Here is an 18,826-nt window from a genome sequence, read left to right as displayed (position 1 = left end):
CGACAACATAATATATGACCAATATAAATTATGTTTAAAACTATTATGTTGTTATAACGACAGATGAAATTAACATTCACGAGAAAAGTGACAGAAATTGATTTTTTACCGTCCTTGCTTTTAACCTTCCTCTTCGTGTGTTAACAACTCGAAATCACGTGACAAATCACGTGATATACAGTAGCGTAGTTGGTAGGTACTACATTTAAAGACGCGCCACAAAATAACTGAATTCTTTTGTATTTCCATGATGGTAATTACACAAATGAGAAATAACAAGTTGACAGCGACATATATAAGGCCAAGACAATGTGTTTAAGTCTAAATATATAATTAAATTAATGTAGTAGTATGCATAGACTACTTGATGTATTAAGGTGAGTTTAGACCATACTTTGTTTCTACAGTGTAATATAGTTATTATTCTATGTTTATAAAACTATACTGAAAAGAGAATGACTGAATAAAGTTGTAGATGAAGTTGTGAAAAACACGTTAATTCAGGGAGGGTCTATATATTGTCCACCTGTCATCTTGTAGAATAGCTGTATTATACCAGCCAGAATGATCTGCACGAAGTTCATGTGGGAGGAAAAAGTAGGTCACTAGGTCGTGGTGAGTCTTTAAATCTGGCTTGTCATACAATATATCCTTAAATGAAATAACATTAATTGCACAGGCGACGGTCAAATCTAGGCCTCAGACGGATAATTTTAACAAAAAGCCTATTTTGAAAAGCATATAATCACAGATGTAAAGAAAGTATTTTTGATATAAACAGTAGTTTGCAATTGCCCAATGTAAATGGATAAGTTTCTTTGGTTGTGGATGTCGACACAAGTTTTCGGGGAAAATATGGAAAGGGTTCGACAGGAGAATGTAGAATCTACAATTGTTTGATCAAGTGGTAGAGATAGATATTCCTGTTTTTCCGGAGGCTGGTAGCGGGGGCTTGTCTAAAATAGCGTGCACACTATAGTTCTTGCCTACATGTCTAGCAAGAGTAGCCTATAAACTTGTCCAAACACGTCACGTGCCGGGGATAAACAGCGTGTTCTTAAGTAACGTCCCTATTAACTAGAATAGAAAAAAAATATTGTCCTCATAAACATACACATAATGCGACAACAACATAATGCTTGAAAATAAAATGTTCTAAAGGCAAATGCCTGCCTGTGAAAGACAGCTCTAGGGACAGCGATCAGCTGCTTATAAATGCAGAACAGAATCTACATGGCTAGACACGCAAGTGTGTGGCCCATGTTGTCTGTTTTAACTATCTGCGACGTAAAATGAGAAATATCTTTACCGTTACATCGGTTTCTCACTCCTTACTGTCCCTCAGGTCTCACACTAACAGGCATGTAATATCATAGTCCAAATAATAGGACGTTTCGGGACAGCGTGAGAACTTCTGACTGTCGCTGTCTCTGATGACAACTACAAAATATCAGATCATAAAATAAGTCATCCCGATAAGCCAAATGAGTAAGGCTAGTAATATTAGTGTTGACAACCTCCTCCCCCGCACCTCCACCCATTTTGAAATCGCTTCTATTCCAATCAACTCTTTTCGGCAACATCCTGTTAAACGCCTCTCTATTCATAGAATGGACAAAAATGATAAATTTTCATACTTTTATCTTTGAATTAACAACTATGTTTATTCCGACGAAGTGAAGTCCATCGTAGGCCGTTTTGGTTAGAGAACACCAATTGTTTTCACATAAACTTACATTAAAACATTATGGCGCGTATGGCCTTCCGTAAATCGAAACATGTATATCTAATTACATGTCTTTTCAAGAACTGTCTTAGTTCTGCTAAGGTATCGGACGACAAACATGAAATGAATAATGGTATACTTTAAGTAATTTTCGTGAGAATGAGATGATCTTCCTGTTTACATCGTTATCATGGCGGCCGGGAGAAATTTTGTTTGAAAAAATGTTTTTCGATACACATAAAATGTAGCAAATTTTGTCAAAATGTATAATGAAATACTGTAAATGCAGTCAAATCTCAATTTTGAAAAAAAAAAAAATCCCTTCTTAGCTTTGTTTACACGATTGACCAATCAGAACGCACAGACGTAACCTTATTCCCAGGTATACACACAAAGAAACATACATAAAATAGAAATGGTGCAAAGAAGAGCAGCCAGGTGGGGAAAGGGTCAGTATTCATATTATGATAGTGTAACAAACATGTTAAATGATCTCAGTTGGCAGACACTCGAGGACAGGCGGACAATTGCTAGACTTTTCATGTTTTACAAAATCGTTCATGGTTACGTAGCTATTCCAATCCCTCCGTATCTAGTACAGCCATTGAGACGAACACGTCATATGCACGACCACTCCCTTAGGCAGATCCATACAAACATTAATGTTTTTAAGTTCTCTTTCTTTCCATACACCGTTACCCTATGGAATCAACTGCCACCCCTGATCGTTAATCAGCCTGACCCTGAACATTTCAGACATGCTGTTGACGCATCCCACTACTATTAAGTGGCTACACCCTGTTTTTATCCTGATTTTGCTCTTGTAAATACAGTTTTATCTTGCACTATCTTCCTTTTGACATCTTACTGTCATTCTTTTAACTTTTATTCTGGCACAGACTCGCACCTGCTAGTTAATATACCCGAAAGGGGCGTCAAGCAGTATACATACATACATACATACACTTACCTCATTCCCTGTAAATGCCCTTTAGACATACAGAAACTAAATAGGAAAATGGCGCGAAGAAATGGTAGTCGCATAATGGCATATCAGCTTTTTTTTTTTTTTTTAGCTCTGTAGGACTATTTTCCTTACTTTCTTTGTATTGTTTTTGTTGTTGAAATCACATGACGTATCTATGCTTGAATGTAGGTAGAATTTTTATAATGAAATGATAACATGACAGAATTTGTCATGGAAACTTATATCATGCATCACCACTACAATTTGGGGTCTCATTTTTAGCTGATTTTGCAGTTTGTCTGTTTGACTGAAAAAAATGTTCTTGCATCAAATATGACCCCCACTTTTCTTTTGCTTTTTATTCAGCAATGACAATATTCTTAAAAAAAATGTAAGTTACAAACATTTAAAATGGGTCCTGATGTGTCTGCGCCCATTGGAAATATGTCAATTTTATATAGAGGCATACAGACACTAAATAGAAATAATGGCGGATACAAATAGTCCTCAGTTTTTTTTTGCTCTGTAGAGCTATTTTCCTTATTTTCTTTGCAATTGTTTTGCTAAAATCACATGACAGATCTATGCTTGACATGTAGGTAACATTTTCATAATGAAATAACAACATGACAAAATTTTTAATGGAAACTTAGATCATACACCACCAGTATAATTTGGGGTCTCGTTGTTTAGCTGATTTTGCAGTTTGTGTGTTTGACTGAAATTATTTTTCTTGCATCAAACATGGCCCCAACTTTTCTTTTGATTTTTATTTAGCACTGACAATATTCTTCAAGAAAATGTAAGTTACAGAAATTTAAAATGGGTCCTGATGTGTTCTGCGGTCATTGGAAATAGGTCAATTTTATATAGAATAAAGAACAACAACTATTTAGTGTGTTATAACCTATAAGATGACATTGGTAAAAACTGAAATCTGGCAAGATGGTGGAAATGGGCTACTTTGATAAGAATTTGATAGAAAGTGACAAATTAATTGCAATTTTGTTGAAAATGAGGATAAAACCCAAAAATATCACATTTTCACTGTTTTTAGTGTATTTTTTTTCAAAAACTGCATATATATAGGCTACTGATTGCTATTTTCTGGCCATTAGAGGTAAAAGTGAACATATTTAACAGTTTAAATGTGTAATTTGCATGCAGATCACAGTAGAAAATGTCAAAACAGGGCAAAACAAGGCTGCATTTAGGGTAACTGCTTCAAAATTATGTCGCGACAGCTATTTTTGACAAAATCTGACGCTTTGTTTTATGGTATTGAAAATGACGTAAAACCTTGGAAACTGTTGATATCAAGTTAAAACCTTGTATTTGTTCATGCATTTGGGTTTCTTGTACATTTCAAATGAAACTGGCATAGTGTCAGAGAAAAAAGTTTTTCTTATAGGCATACTGACACTAAATAGAAAAATGGCGCAAAAAAAATGGTAGTCGCATAATGGCTGATACAAATAGTCCTCAGTTTTTTTGCTCTGTAGAGCTATTTTCCTTATTTTCTTTGCAATTTTTTTGCTAAAATCACATGACAGATCTATGCTTGACATGTAGCAAAGAACTAAAAATACATTATTTATTTTTATAGTTCTTTGCATGTAGGTAACATTTTCATAATGAAATAACAACATGACAAAATTTTTCATAGAAACTTGGATCATACTCCACCAGTATAATTTGGGGTCTCATTTTTTTAGCTGATTTTGCAGTTTGTGTGTTTGACTGAAATTATTTTTCTTGCATCAAACATGACCCCTACTTTTCTTTTGATTTTTAGTTAGCACTGACAATATTCTTCAAGAAAATGTAAGTTACAGAAATCTAAAATGGGTTCTGATGTGTTCTGCGGTCATTGGAAATAGGTCAATTTTATATAGAATAATGAACAACAACTATTTAGTGTGTTATAACCTATAGAATAAAGAACAGCTTTTAGTGTGTTGTAACCTGTACTTTTTTGAATTGGTGGTCTCTGACCTTTTAAAAAAATCGTAACAGGGGAAGCAACTCATATTATGTCAACTCCGGACATTTCTCATATTTCAAGCGACGATTTTAGTCACATTTACGAACCAGCCGAAGATTCCTTTCTGTTTTTGGATGCAATAGAAAATGAACTACCTACCCTGAAAACATTACGGTGAATGTAATTTTACTTCGGTCTTCCGACAAGCGATTTTACTAGTATAGTAATCGGATAGAGGCAAGACATACACTTTTCGGACACATGTTGTTTTTCTTGGCTTTTTTTGCGGCTACCTATAATAGTAACCCTTATCTTGACAGGTACGTCATTTGAATTGTGAAAGGAAGGGTTTCTGTTACTTGTAGCATAACAGTCATTCTGGTTATTTTTCTCTTTCGCATTATGTTCATGCTGATCAAAGAAGTAAAAAATACACAGAAAGGCAACTGGCTGTAATCTCGCGTGATCTCGTGTCAGAGCGTGAATCGGCGTTATTTTAGTAAAAACAAACATCGGCGAGCATGGAGTTACAATTTGTACCTTTAAAATTACATTTAAGATAGATGTTAGCTTCTAAAACAACATTAGTTTAATGTGAAATAGTCTTAAGACACAGAGTACACGTTTCTTACCATCAAAAGAAGCGTGGTTATACGGTGATAATTAATTTACCGATGAATAATTGCTTTTGCGTACAAAATGGCGCGTGGAGAACGCGTCACTTCCGTTAAAGGAGATCTCATTCAGTTGTCACGTTTGTTTGGCGAGATTTGTTCTAAATGCCTTTCAAGTTGCCGATCTATTTATTTTTATAGCTCTTTGTGCTGATTGATATCCTTACCGAATTACCGAATGACGGGCATGTTGCGTTCTAGCTAAAAAAAATTCAGCTCAGAGATGTTTATATGCCATTACAGATCTCTGAGCTGAAATGTATCCCATACTGAAACCACAGGAGTCTGAAATTCTATCAGTAAGACCATGTAGAAGTCTTATCTTTACAAAAAATACCCCCTATATATATAAATAGACTCCTGTGCTGAAACCTAACCAGGAATCGTGCCAGAAGTCTTGTCGCGCTATAATTTCATCAAATGGAAGGCAATAAACTCACCTTTTACTTTAAAATGTTTCTAATCCAATTTTATTTTGATCTGGCATAAAATAATCCTTGCAACATAATTTGAACACAAGTTATACACACAAGTTTCAAATTGGTACCCCAGTCTGCAATATTTTGTCCTCCATTGTAGTTGTCACCTGATCAGGGTACTTTTCATTCGAAAACCAATACTTTACTAGGCGGTATAAAATCGTTATATATTGACCTTTTCTGAGAGCTTAAACCTTCTAAGGTATGTTTCTTTATGAATTTTATTGAAAATGGCTATGTTTATGATTAAAATAAATTCATAAATAGGTGAAATTTTGATATTGATTTTCAAAAATAACCACATCCTCTGAACTGTTGCATGATGTCATCAGTTTCTCACAAGAGACTGTGTGAGATGTTGCGGTTTGATACTGGTTAGTTAACCAAATGGGGTTTCGCCATAACTTAATGGACACAACCATCAGAAAATAAAAACAGCATCAGTTAAGTTATGGTAGCCAGAACTAGTTGCGTTCCTATGTTTAGTATAAGGTATATCGCCGTTAAGACTTATTTTGTTCGCTTTATGTTTCAAAATAGAACTTTAAGCTGAGTAAAAGGCAAGCATTTGTCATAGAACTTACAGGACATTTTGAATCAGTTAGAATTACACAGGGAACCGATACTGGTTCCATAGAACAGCATGCTTAGAGAGCTGGTACCATTCTCTAGCTCTACTGCCATGATTGTTTCTTTGAAATCAGTTGAAAAAAGGTCATAGAATTTGAGAAATATATATAACAGTTAACCTTAATATGGAATCGGCCTGAAAAATAGCTCCTGAAGTAACAGTTCTTACAGGTATTCACAGGAAGGTCCTGCCATATACCTTTAGCTTGCTAGTTACATGATGGACCTACCTGAACCAAGGTTACATGTAGCTGGGATACCTTTTGTATTTTGAGTGATAAAGCAGAATCTAAGACATTTTATTATCGACATGAACGGTCGTCTTGATTTATACACTTGATATTTTTCGATATATTCCTGTAACTTGTTTTATTCATTTTAGGCCACAGATATGTCTGGAGATTGGAGCTGGGTCTGGTATAGTTTCAACATTCTTGGCAAAAGAGATAGGATTTCCTATATTCTGCATGTAAGAATTACATAATGATTTACAAAGGCTATGGTGAGCAGTCCACCTTGTTCAAAGTTTTAGTGCACTTGCTCTAGTTTCCTCAGATATGCCCTGTTTCATTATCGAGCATGGGAATAGTCAAACTTGCTGTCTTCGCTGACAGCGCTTGTTTGCACGCCTGCTAACCAGAATCAGAATTTCAAAGTGAAACAGAATACTGTAGATTGGAGTAGATTTATGAGGGTTTTATATTTTAAGCTCAACTATTCGAAGAATAGTCTAGCTATTCTACTCACCCTGGCATCGGCGTCGGTGTCACACCTTGGTTAAGTTTTTGCATGCAAGTACATACAGCTAACATTTAAAGGCATATAGCTTTGAAACTTATTTATTCTTTTTCTAGGTCAATTACCAACCTCACTGGGTCAGGTTCCATAACTCTAACATGTATTTTGAGCAAATTATGCCCCTTTTGGACTTAGAAAATTCTGTTTTACATGCAAGTTACTATCTCCAAAACTAATGCAGATATTGAAGTGAAACTTCACGTGTGTCTTCGGGGTTATAAAACTAGTTGATAGCACCAAGTCCCATAACTCTGACCTTCATTTTGGCCAAATTATGCCCCCTTTTGGACTTAGAAAATTCTGGTTAAAGTTTTGCGTGCAAGTACATACAGCTATTACTAAAAGGCATATAGATTTGAAACTTATTTTTTCTTTTTCTAGATCAATTACCTACCTCACTGGGTCAAGTCCCATAACTCTGACAGGTATTTTGAGCAAATTATGCCCCCTTTTGGACTTAGAAAATCCTGGTTAAAGTTTTACATGCAAGTTACTATCTCCTAAACTAATGCAGATATTGAATTGAAACTCAACATGTTTCTTCGGGGTTATAAAAATAGTTGTTTCTTCGGGGTTATAAAAATAGTTGATAGTATCAAGTCCCATAACTCTGACCTTCATTTTAGCCGAATTATTCCCCCTTTGGACTTAATAAAATCCTGGTTAAAGTTTTGCGTGCAAGTACATACAGCTATTACTTAAAGGCATATAGATTTGAAACTTACTTTTTCATTTTCTAGATCAATTATCAGCCTCACTGGGTCAAGTCCTGTGACATGTATTTTTGGCAAATTATGTCCCCTTTTGGACTTAAAAAATTCTGGTTAAAGTTTTACATGCAAGTTGCTATCTCCAAAACTAATGCAGATATGGAATTGAAACCTTACATGTTTATTCGGGGTTATAAAACTAGTTGATAGCATCAAGTCCCATAACTCTGATATGCATTTTGGTCAAATTATGTCCCTTTTCGAACTTAAAACTCTTTTGATATTTAACATTTTGGGTAATATTTTCCTGCTTCTGGGACAATATTTCGAATGGTCGAGCTTGGTTGTCTTACGGACAGCTCTTGTATAACCTGTTTTAGTTATAAAATAGAGTTAACTCTAGTAAGTTATTCCAAAAAAGTCTTTTTGCTGTTCTCACAAAGTGACCTTTAAAGTGAAATTAGTAGCAAACTGTGGTTAATCAAATTCTCTTTTAGTCTGAACATGACCTGATAAGCGTAATGGGATATTAAGCGTTTTATAGCTTTAAAACGTTTGCGTAAAACTTTATCAGCCTTGTGTAAAAATTTTTTACTGCATCGCTGGAAAGATAAAAGGTCAAGGATTCAGGAAATAATTGCATTAGTCTCATTCATAATGAGGAATTGGCACAGGAGGGCTTTGTAATATTTTATGATAACTGAAACAAGTTATGAAAGTTTAAGCAATAACTCAGATGTGTTATAAACTGCGATAACTTGAAACAGTTACACCCTCGACTGAAAATAAAAAGAATACATATCAGTATCAGGGTGAGGTAATAATTCTTTGCTGCAAATAAAGATTATATGCAAAAAACGACCACTTAATAAAGTCTTCTCTTTTCCCAAAATCGTTTCTAAAGCTTGTTTTATAATTACAGATGCACTGATATAAATCCCCGAGCTGTGTCAATAACCAAGACAACAGGACTGAAGAATAATGTCAGTTTAGAGCCAATCCGAACAGATCTGGTAGATAATTTGACTTTTTTTGTTTTAAATAAATTTATCTCCTTTAATTAATGTGCTGCTTGAAAATAAATTCCAAGAGTTATTGCTCTTGACCTGTAAGTAAGCTTTTGAAATTTCTGATGCATTTAACATGTTTAAGAAATATTAAAATGTAAACAACTTAGCATGTTAGAAGTTAAATAGAACTACTTTGAAGTCATTAATTTTTGTGGGGAACTAATTTTTCATGGATTTCATGGTTAAGTCAATACCTGAAATTAAATCCTAATACACATACAAACTTCCTTTCATTTTATCTTCAGAAGTTGAAATCTTAATTTAAATCCTATTTCAACATTACATGAATGGGAACTTTTACTAAGTCTAGTTCATTTGGATTTAATTTTATGGATCACTCAACCACGAAATCCATGAAAACTAGTCCCCATGGAATATTAAAGATTTCACAGTAATTTCCACTGTTTGTATCTAAATTTTAGCCCTTTTATTTTTTACCAACTATTTTTAGTGTGATTGTTTCAAAGTTATTTTTGGGGATGACCATGCTGGATCCAGATGGGATGAGAAAAGGGCCTCCATAGCCGAGTGGTTAAGGTTAATGATTTCAGATCACTTTCCCCCATTTCTGTGAGTTGGAAACTTTTCTTCGGAGTGTAGAATTATTTCATGAGAGGCAGCCTTACAGCTGAATTATGGGTCTGTAGTTCTACCCAAGTGCTTGATAATGCCTGAAATATTGCCCAAGAGGGTCACCTTGGGAGGGGCACCTTGGGGGTCTTTGTCCCCCACCAGAAGCTGGAAAGCCGCGATATGACCTGTAATTGTATCAGTATGATGTTAAACGCAACAAAAACTAAAAAAAAGGATTGGAAGAAATTGTGATGGCACCCTAGTAGGACTCACTCCTTCAGCTTTACTGTCTACAAACACCACAAATCACCTGCAAACAGTTGAAGGCAGAAGGTAAAAAAAGTAATAGGATATAAATGTAGAAAATGGAAAATTAACGTACAATGAGTTTTTGTGTCTTGTACTGTATACTATATATTATATTGCAGGTAAGCGGTTTAGCTGAGAGACTAAGGAAGCGGGCCGATGTTTTACTATTCAATCCACCATATGTCGTTACTCCAAGTCAAGAGGTCAGTAAAAATCAGTGGTTCAGACAAAAACAGTTTAAATAAAACCATCTTATCATCTAATTTCTTGGGCATAAAATCTCGTTTGGCTGGGGATATGTATTTGTGGATGTAAATTATAACATGGCATGACTTTTTTATTAGTTAAATGAAAGGAGAAAGTCTTGTGTTGTATATTCTGTAATAAACCATAGATGATGTGCAAACTGGTGTTGGAACAGTATGACATCAGTTATGACGACAGATAGCCTCATGATGCCAAATTCATTACTATCAGATAAAGTTCTGCATGATTTTCATCATGATGTTTTAATGAGCATATTATAATGAAAATTATCAATGCCATCTTGTGGTTTATTATCTGATTTACCACAGGTCCTCATTCCAGATGCTTGGATATTTAACCTCTCAGGCTCTCGGAACCATTGTAAATCAGAAGATAAACCATGCAATAGCATTGAATATTTAATAAATAAAGGTCAAAGTAATGCAGCCCGTTTTTAGCTTGACTATTCGAAGAATAGGGGAGCTATCCTACTCGACCCAGCGTCGGCGTCGGTGTGAGCGTTAGCGTGAGCTCGACACAAATGTTAAAAGTTTGTGTACCACCCCAAATATTTTCAAAGTCCATTGAGATATTGCTTTGATATTTCGCATACTTGTTTACCATCATGACCCCAGTCTGTAAAAAGGAGGAGGCAACTCTATCAAGCTTTTTGACTGAATTATGGCCCCTTTTCGGCTTAGAATAAATGTTAAAGTTTGCGTACCACCCTAAATATTTTCAAAGTCCATTGAGATATTGCTTTTATATTTTGCATACTTGTTTACCATCATGACCCCAGTCTGTAGAAAGGAGGCAACTCTATCAAGCTTTGACTGAATTATGGCCCCTTTTCGACTTAGGATATGCTTATTGTACAACATAATGTTAAAGTTTTACTCATAGCTTATATTATACTATCAAGCACTGAGAATAGTCGAGCGTGCTGTCCACTGACAGCTCTTGTTCTGATATCCTTGTGTGAGCTATGTCTTCTTTATCTGTTAGAAGAATCATTCTTGTATGACTCACAAATTGTATTGCTCACAAACTGTATGTTATTTGTGGCAGGTGTAGATGTTAGTTTGACTATTTGTAGAATAGTCCAGGTACAAGTCAGGGCTATTCTACTCGCCCAGGCATCAGCATCACACCTTGGTTAAAGTTTTGCATGCAAGTACGTATAGCTATCATTTAAAGGCATGTAGGTTTGAACTTATTTTTATACGCCCGTTTGAAAAACGGGACGTATTATGGGAACGCCCCTGGCGGGCGGGCGGGCGGGCGGGTTGGCGGGCGGGCGGGCGGGCGGCGTCCACAGACCTTGTCCGGAGCATATCTTCTACATGCATGAAGGGATTTTGATGAAACTTGGCACAGTTGTTCACCATCATGAGACGGAGTGTCATGCGCAAGAACCAGGTCCCTAGGTCTAAGGTCAAGGTCACACTTAGAGGTCAAAGGTCAAATTCAAGAATGACTTTGTCCGGAGCATATCTTCTTCATGCATAGAGGGATTTTGATGAAAGTTGGCACAATTGTTCATCATCATGAGAAGGAGTGTCATGCGCAAGAACCAGGTCCCTAGGTCTAAGGTGAAGGTCACACTTAGAGGTCAAAGGATACAAGAATGAAAACTTTGTCCGGAGCATTTCTTCTTCATGCATGGAGGGATTTTGATATAACTTGGCACAAATGTTCACCACCATGAGGCGGAGTGTCATGCGCAAGAACCAGGTCTCTAGGTCTAAGGTCAAGGTCACACTTAGAGGTCAAAGGATACAAGAATGAAAACCTTGTCCGGAGCATTTCTTCTTCATGCATAGAGGGATTTTGATATAACTTGGCACAAATGTTCACCACCACGAGACGTAGTGTCATGCGCAAGAACCAGGTCCCTAGGTCTAAGGTCAAGGTCACACTTAGAGGCCAAAGGTCAGATACAAGAATGACTTTGTCCGAAGCATTTCTTCTTCATGCATGGAGGGATTTTGATGTAACTTGACACAATTATACATCATCATGAGACGAAGTGTCATGTGCAGTTCCCTTCTTTAGAATTACTGCCTTTTGTTGTTACTATAAATAGCTTATATTGTAAGTTTTTCATTACTAGTCGTAGGGAAAAATCGAGACCACTTTTCTGTAGTACAACATGCATGCTACATCCAATTTTGAGGTGTATTTTGACCAGTCTCTACCTGGTAAAGATTTTTGTGAGGACTTACATTTTTTTTTTTTTTTTTTTTTTTTTTTAAGATTAACTTCCCTTAGTTGTTACTATAAATAACTTATATTGTAACTTTTTTATAATTGAGCGTAGGGAAAAACCAAGACCACTTTTCTGTGGTACAACATAGATGTTACTTTCCAATTTTAGGTGTATTTTAAGGTATCTCTACCTGGTAAGGAGTTTTTTTGTGGACTAAGAAAAACAAAACACTTAGTTATTACAAAAATTACCACAAAATTAAAATTGCATTTGCAAATACAGGTGCTAGAGTAAAGAAATTTGCTGTGACGGGCGTATATTGTGACATTCTTGCACTCTTGTTTCTTTTTTAGGTCCCCTTTTTGAACTTAAAGTTATAGTTTTGTATGCAAGTTACTGTCTCCAAAACGAATGCAGATTCAGAATTGAAACTCTATGGACATTTTAACATTTAGGGGGATATTCCAGCTTCTGGATAGTCAAGCATTGGCTGTCTTACAGACCGCTCTTGTTTCTTCTGTGGTCTCCCCAAGTGCCGAAAATTATACCCTGACAAGTACCTTGGGGATAAATTATATCAAACAGGTATGTAGGGGTCTTTCTCCACAAGTAAAGCTGAAATATCAAGTATATGACGTAAGCTTTTCATGAGACTTTGTCTTAAAACAGTTGAAATTTAATATTTTTACAGGTAGGCAGTAATGGTATTGAGGCGTCATGGGCAGGTGGGGAAGATGGACGGGAGGTTATAAACAGAGTTCTCCCCCTTGTTCCACAGTTACTGTCAGACACAGGCATTTTCTATATGGTTGTTATTAAGGAAAACAAACCAGGTATATTTGTTCACATCAAACCCTGTTGTAAAACAGGCATATAAAATCCTAATAATCCTTACTTCGTCTGAGTTTGCATTACATAGCCGGTTCAGTGGTGCCCTAACATTACGTAGCAGGATTATCCATGTCCTAACATTACATAGCAGTATTATCCATTTCCTTACATTACATAGCAGGATCATCCATGTCCTAACATTACATAGCAGGATCATCCATGTCCAAACATTACATAGCAGGATCATCCATTTCCTTACATTACATAGCAGGATCATCCATGTCCAAACATTACATAGCAGGATCATCCCTGTCCAAACATTACATAGCAGGATCATCCATGTCCTAACATTACATAGTAGGATCATATATGTCCAAACATTACATAGTAGGTTCATCCCTGTCCTAACATTACATAGTAGGATCATCCCTGTCCTAACATTACATAGTAGGATCATCCATGTCCTAACATTACATAGTAGGATCATACATGTCCAAACATTATATAGTAGGATCATCCCTGTCCTAACATTACATCATAGGATCATCCCTGTCCTAACATTACATAGCAGGATCATCCCTGTCCTAACATTACATAGTAGGATCATCCCTGTCCTAACATTACATAGTAGGATCATCCCTGTCCAAACATTACATAGTAGGATCATCCCTGCCCTAACATTACATAGTAGGATCATCCCTGTCCTAACATTACATAGTAGGATCATCCCTGTCCTAACATTACATAGTAGGATCATATATGTCCTAACATTACATAGTAGGATCATCCCTGTCCTAACATTACATAGTAGGATCATCCCTGTCCTAACATTACATAGCAGGATCATCCCTGTCCTAACATTACATAGCAGGATCATCCCTGTCCTAACATTACATAGCAGGATCATCCCTGTCCTAACATTACATAGCAGGATCATACATAGCAGGATCAGCCCTGTCCTAACATTACATAGCAGGATCATCCCTGTCCTAACATTACATAGTAGGATCATCCCTGTCCTAACATTACATAGCAGGATCATCCCTGTCCTAACATTACATAGCAGGATCATCCCTGTCCTAACATTACATAGCAGGATCATCCATGTCCTAACATTACATAGCAGGATCATCCCTGTCCTGACATTACATAGCAGGATCATACATAGCAGGATCATCCCTGTCCTAACATTACATAGCAGGATCATCCCTGTCCAAACATTACATAGCAGGATCATCCCTGTCCTAACATTACATAGCAGGATCATCCCTGTCCAAACATTACATAGCAGGATCATCCCTGTCCAAACATTACACAGCAGGATCATCCCTGTCCTAACATTACACAGCAGGATCATCCCTGTCCTAACATTACATAGCAGGATCATACATAGCAGGATCATCCCTGTCCTTACATTACATAGCTGGATCATCCCTGTCCTAACATTACATAGCAGGATCATCCCTGTCCTAACATTACATAGCAGGATCATCCATGTCCAAACATTACATAGCAGGATCATCCATGTCCAAACATTACATAGCAGGATCATCCCTGTCCTAACATTACACAGCAGGATCATCCCTGTCCTAACATTACATAGCAGGATCATCCCTGTCCTAACATTACATAGCAGGATCATCCCTGTCCTAACATTACACAGCAGGATCATCCCTGTCCTAACATTACACAGCTGGATCATCCCTGTCCTAACATTACACAGCAGGATCATCCCTGTCCTAACATTACATAGCAGGATCATCCCTGTCCAAACATTACATAGCAGGATCATCCCTGTCCTAACATTACATAGCAGGATCATCCATGTCCTAACAGTACATAGCAGGATCATCCATGTCCTTACATTACATAGCAGGATCAGCCATTTCCTTATATTACATAGCAGGATCATCCATACCCAAACATTACATAGCAGGATCACCCATTTCCTTACATAACATAGTAGGATCATCCATGTCCAAACATTACATAGCAGGATCATCCATGTCCTAAAATTACATAGCAGAGTCGGCCATGTCCTAACATTACATAGCAGGGCCATCCATGCCCTTAAATTACACAGCTGGTTCAATGGTGTCCTAACATTACATAGCAGGATCATCCATTTCCTTACATTACACAGCTGGTTCAATGGTGTCCTAACATTACAGAGCAGGGCCATCCATGCCCTTAAATTACACAGCTGGTTCAATGGTGTCCTAACATTACATAGCAGGATCATCCATTTCCTTACATTACATAGCAGGATCATCAATGTCCAAACATTACAGAGTAGGACCATCCATGTCCTAACATTACATAGCATGGACATCCATGTCCTAATATTACATAACTGGTTCAATGGTGTTTTAACATTACATAGCAGGATCATCAGTTTCCTAACATTACATAGCATAGACATCCATGTCCTAGTATTACATAGCAGGATCATCCATGTCCTAACATTACATAGTAGGATCATCAGTGTCCTAACATTATATAGCAGGATCATCCATGTCCTAACATTACATAGTAGGTTCAGTGCTGTCCTAGAATTACATAGCAGGGTCATCTTTAAACTATGGACAAATTTTTTACGAGAATTTTTAATAGATTTAAAAAAAATGTAAATTAGATGAAATTTCAATGAATATTCAAATTTGTGGGAAAATGTACAAGCAAATAGTTTACCAGTTGAGATGAGTTATAAGGTTTTGATTATTTTCTGTATTTTTCAGAGGAGATTGGATCCATACTGGGGACTGCAGGTTTAACAATGACTACAGTACTGTCTAGGAGGAGTGGACCAGAATTCTTGTCGGTGCTAAAATTTACACGATAGCAATATGGGTATCAGGGTAATAAGATAGGAAAGTGGTGGTAAAGCCTCTAAAGCAAATGAGCAAAGAGGAGACAGCTCAATATTATGAACATGACATAATGTCAGCAGAGACAAGAGATATCTGCCACCAGCAAGATGTGATATCCATAAAAACAAGATAGCTCTGTATCTCTAACAAGACATAATGTCAGCAAGAAGAAGATAGCTCAGTATCACTGACAAGACATAATGTCAGCAAAAACAAGATTGCTCTCTATCTCTAACAAGACATAATGTCAGCAAAAAGAAGATAGCTCTGTATCACTGACAAGACATAACAAGATGTCTCTGTATGTATCTCTAACAAGACATAATGTCAGCAAAAACAAGATAGCTCTGTATCACTGACAAGACATGATAATGTCAGCAAAATAGCTGTGTATCACTAATAAGACAGAGAGTTGGCTAAACAAGATAGCTCTGTATCTTAGACAAGACATAATGTCAGCAAAAACAAGACAGCTATATATAATCAACAAGGCATTGAATCAACAAAAACGATAGTTCAGTGCTACCAATATGACATATATATATATTTATGGCATGTGAGATCAAATATGTTATCGGGGTATTATACAAAACATCTGCTAGAATAATATAAAAATGTGATAGCGTAATGTCAGATTTAGAAAAATTACTGGTCAAAATTATTAGATATAAACCACGGACAACTTTGGAGCCTTTGGGAATGCTGCTTTTGTCTCAAATAGTCAAAATTTAAAGAAATGGCTGAAATGTACTATGAAAAATACCCCATCAAAATCAGTTTTGACAATAAGTTCAAATTTGTCAAGATACATGTATTTTGAAAATTAAAAAAGAGACTTTATGTTACCACCATTAGAGTTCTTTAAAATGATTTATAATATCAATGAAATTATCTCGTATTTACAGAGAAATTTAAGAAAAGCCTAGTTATAGAAAATATGGATTGTACAGTAGAGTTATATTATCAGATTCATTAAAGAACAATTTGTCACATGTTTTGATGACTTCCCATATAGCTTCTGTCAGAGCAGGATTTAATTTTGTACAACAGCTGTGACTGAATAAAACTGTATAATCAAGTCATGAATCTATTTCTTGGTGAAGAAAAAAAACAAATATCTTTTTAACCTTTACCCTGCTAAATTTCTAAAATGGACTGATCAGTCATTCAATTTTGGCAATACCATTTATTATTGGAAGGGGTGTTCACTGAAAATTTGCTGACTGAATAGCAACCACTGATGAACCACTTGGCCTATCTTTACCCTTACCCTGCTAAATTTCTTTGATGAACTTTTCCATCTTTCTTTTGGGACTGTACCATTCACTGTTAAAAGGGGTGTATACCAAAAAGATACTGACTAAATAGCGACCAGTGCAGACCTTGATCAGCCTGCACAGATGTGCATGCTAATCTTGGTCTGCACTGGTCGTAAAGGCAGAATAACTTGCCGCCAGCAGGCTAAAGGTTGCAGAAGGTAATTTAAAGATTGCTTTGCTTGTAATTTATCATGAATCAAAATAAAGCTTTACAAAAATAAAGTTTAATTGCTCTTTTAGCTCACCTGTCACGAAGTGACAAGGTGAGCTATTGTGACCGCTTGATGTCCGTCGTCAGTCGTGCGTAATGCGTCGTCAGTCGTGCGTTGTCCGTCAACATTTCTAAAAAAAATCTTCTTGAAAACCACTGGGCAGAATTACACCAAACTTCACAGGAATGATCCTTGGGTGGCCCCCTTTCAAAATTGTTCAAAGAATTGAATTCCATGCAGAACTCTGGTTGCCATGGCAACCGAAAGGAACAACTTTAAAAATCTTCTTCTCAAAAACCAGAAGCCCTAGAGCTTAGATATTCGGTGTGAAGCATTGCCTAGTAGACCTCTACCAAGTTTGTTCAAATCATGACCCCGGGGTCAAAATTTACCCCGCCCCAGGGGTCACTTGATTTTAAATAGGAAAATCTTAAAAAATCTTCTTCTCAAAAACCAGAAGCCCTAGAGCTTAGATATTTGACATGTTGCATTGACTAGTGGACCTCTACTAAAGTTGTTCAAATCATGACCCCGGGGTCAAAATTTACCCCGCCCTAGGGGTCACTTGATTTTACATAGATTTCTATAGGAAAATCTTCAAAAAAATTTAAGACGTAAACCAGAAGGCCTAGAGCTTAGATATATGACATGTAGCATTTTCAAATCATGACCCTCGGGGTCAAATTGACCCTGCCCCATGGGGTTACTTGATTGTACATAGAAAAGTCTTCAAAATTTTCTAAAAATAAACCAGGTGGCATAGAGCTTAGATATTTGACATGTAGCATTGCCTAGTGGACCTCTACAAAATTTGTTCAATTCTTGACCCCCAGGGTCAAATTGACCCCGCCCCAGGGGTTACTTGATTGTACATAGGGAAATCTTCATAAATTGGCTAAATATTAACCATAAGGCCTAGATCTTAGATATTTGATATTAACATTGCCTAGTAGATTTCTACAAACTTTGTTCAAATCATGACCCTGGGGTAAAATTGGCCCTGCCCCAGGGGTTACTTGATTGTACATCGGAAAATCTTCCAAAAATTTTCTAAAAATCATCAGTTTGACATTTGAAACATGTAGCTCATATAATCTGATGTTTAACTCGACAAAAACTAAGAAATTGGTTCTGAGTCAAATAAAGTTTGCAAGGCTGCTTTTGCATACTGTCAGCATTTTCCTGTTAATGATTATTGACGAGTTAAGCTTATTATTGC

The 18,826-nt window shown here is 36.5% G+C and overlaps 1 protein-coding gene across 2 annotated transcripts; it reads left to right on the top strand.

The window, feature by feature from the left end:
* The first annotated feature begins 4,707 nt into the window (after window positions 1-4,707).
* LOC123541169 (methyltransferase N6AMT1-like) lies at window positions 4,708-17,616 on the top strand. 2 transcript variants are annotated; one of them, XM_045326572.2, is made up of 6 exons: window positions 4,708-4,851; window positions 6,843-6,929; window positions 8,891-8,981; window positions 10,040-10,123; window positions 13,067-13,208; window positions 15,945-17,614. In XM_045326572.2, exons 1-6 carry the CDS (start codon window positions 4,727-4,729, stop codon window positions 16,046-16,048), a joined length of 633 nt encoding a protein of 210 aa, XP_045182507.2. In that variant the 5' UTR covers window positions 4,708-4,726; the 3' UTR covers window positions 16,049-17,614. The 2 variants fall into 2 exon arrangements, with proteins under 2 accessions (XP_045182507.2, XP_053382219.1); XM_053526244.1 differs by lacking the exon at window positions 4,708-4,851 and adding an exon at window positions 4,888-4,997 and having other exon boundaries at window positions 15,945-17,616.
* The last annotated feature ends 1,210 nt before the right edge of the window (window positions 17,617-18,826 follow it).

The sequence above is a fragment of the Mercenaria mercenaria genome, chromosome 16, assembly GCF_021730395.1.
Source record: "Mercenaria mercenaria strain notata chromosome 16, MADL_Memer_1, whole genome shotgun sequence".
NCBI lineage: Eukaryota > Metazoa > Mollusca > Bivalvia > Venerida > Veneridae > Mercenaria > Mercenaria mercenaria.
Note: the sequence above shows the minus strand (reverse complement) of the source record. Positions and strands in the feature narration are given on the sequence as shown.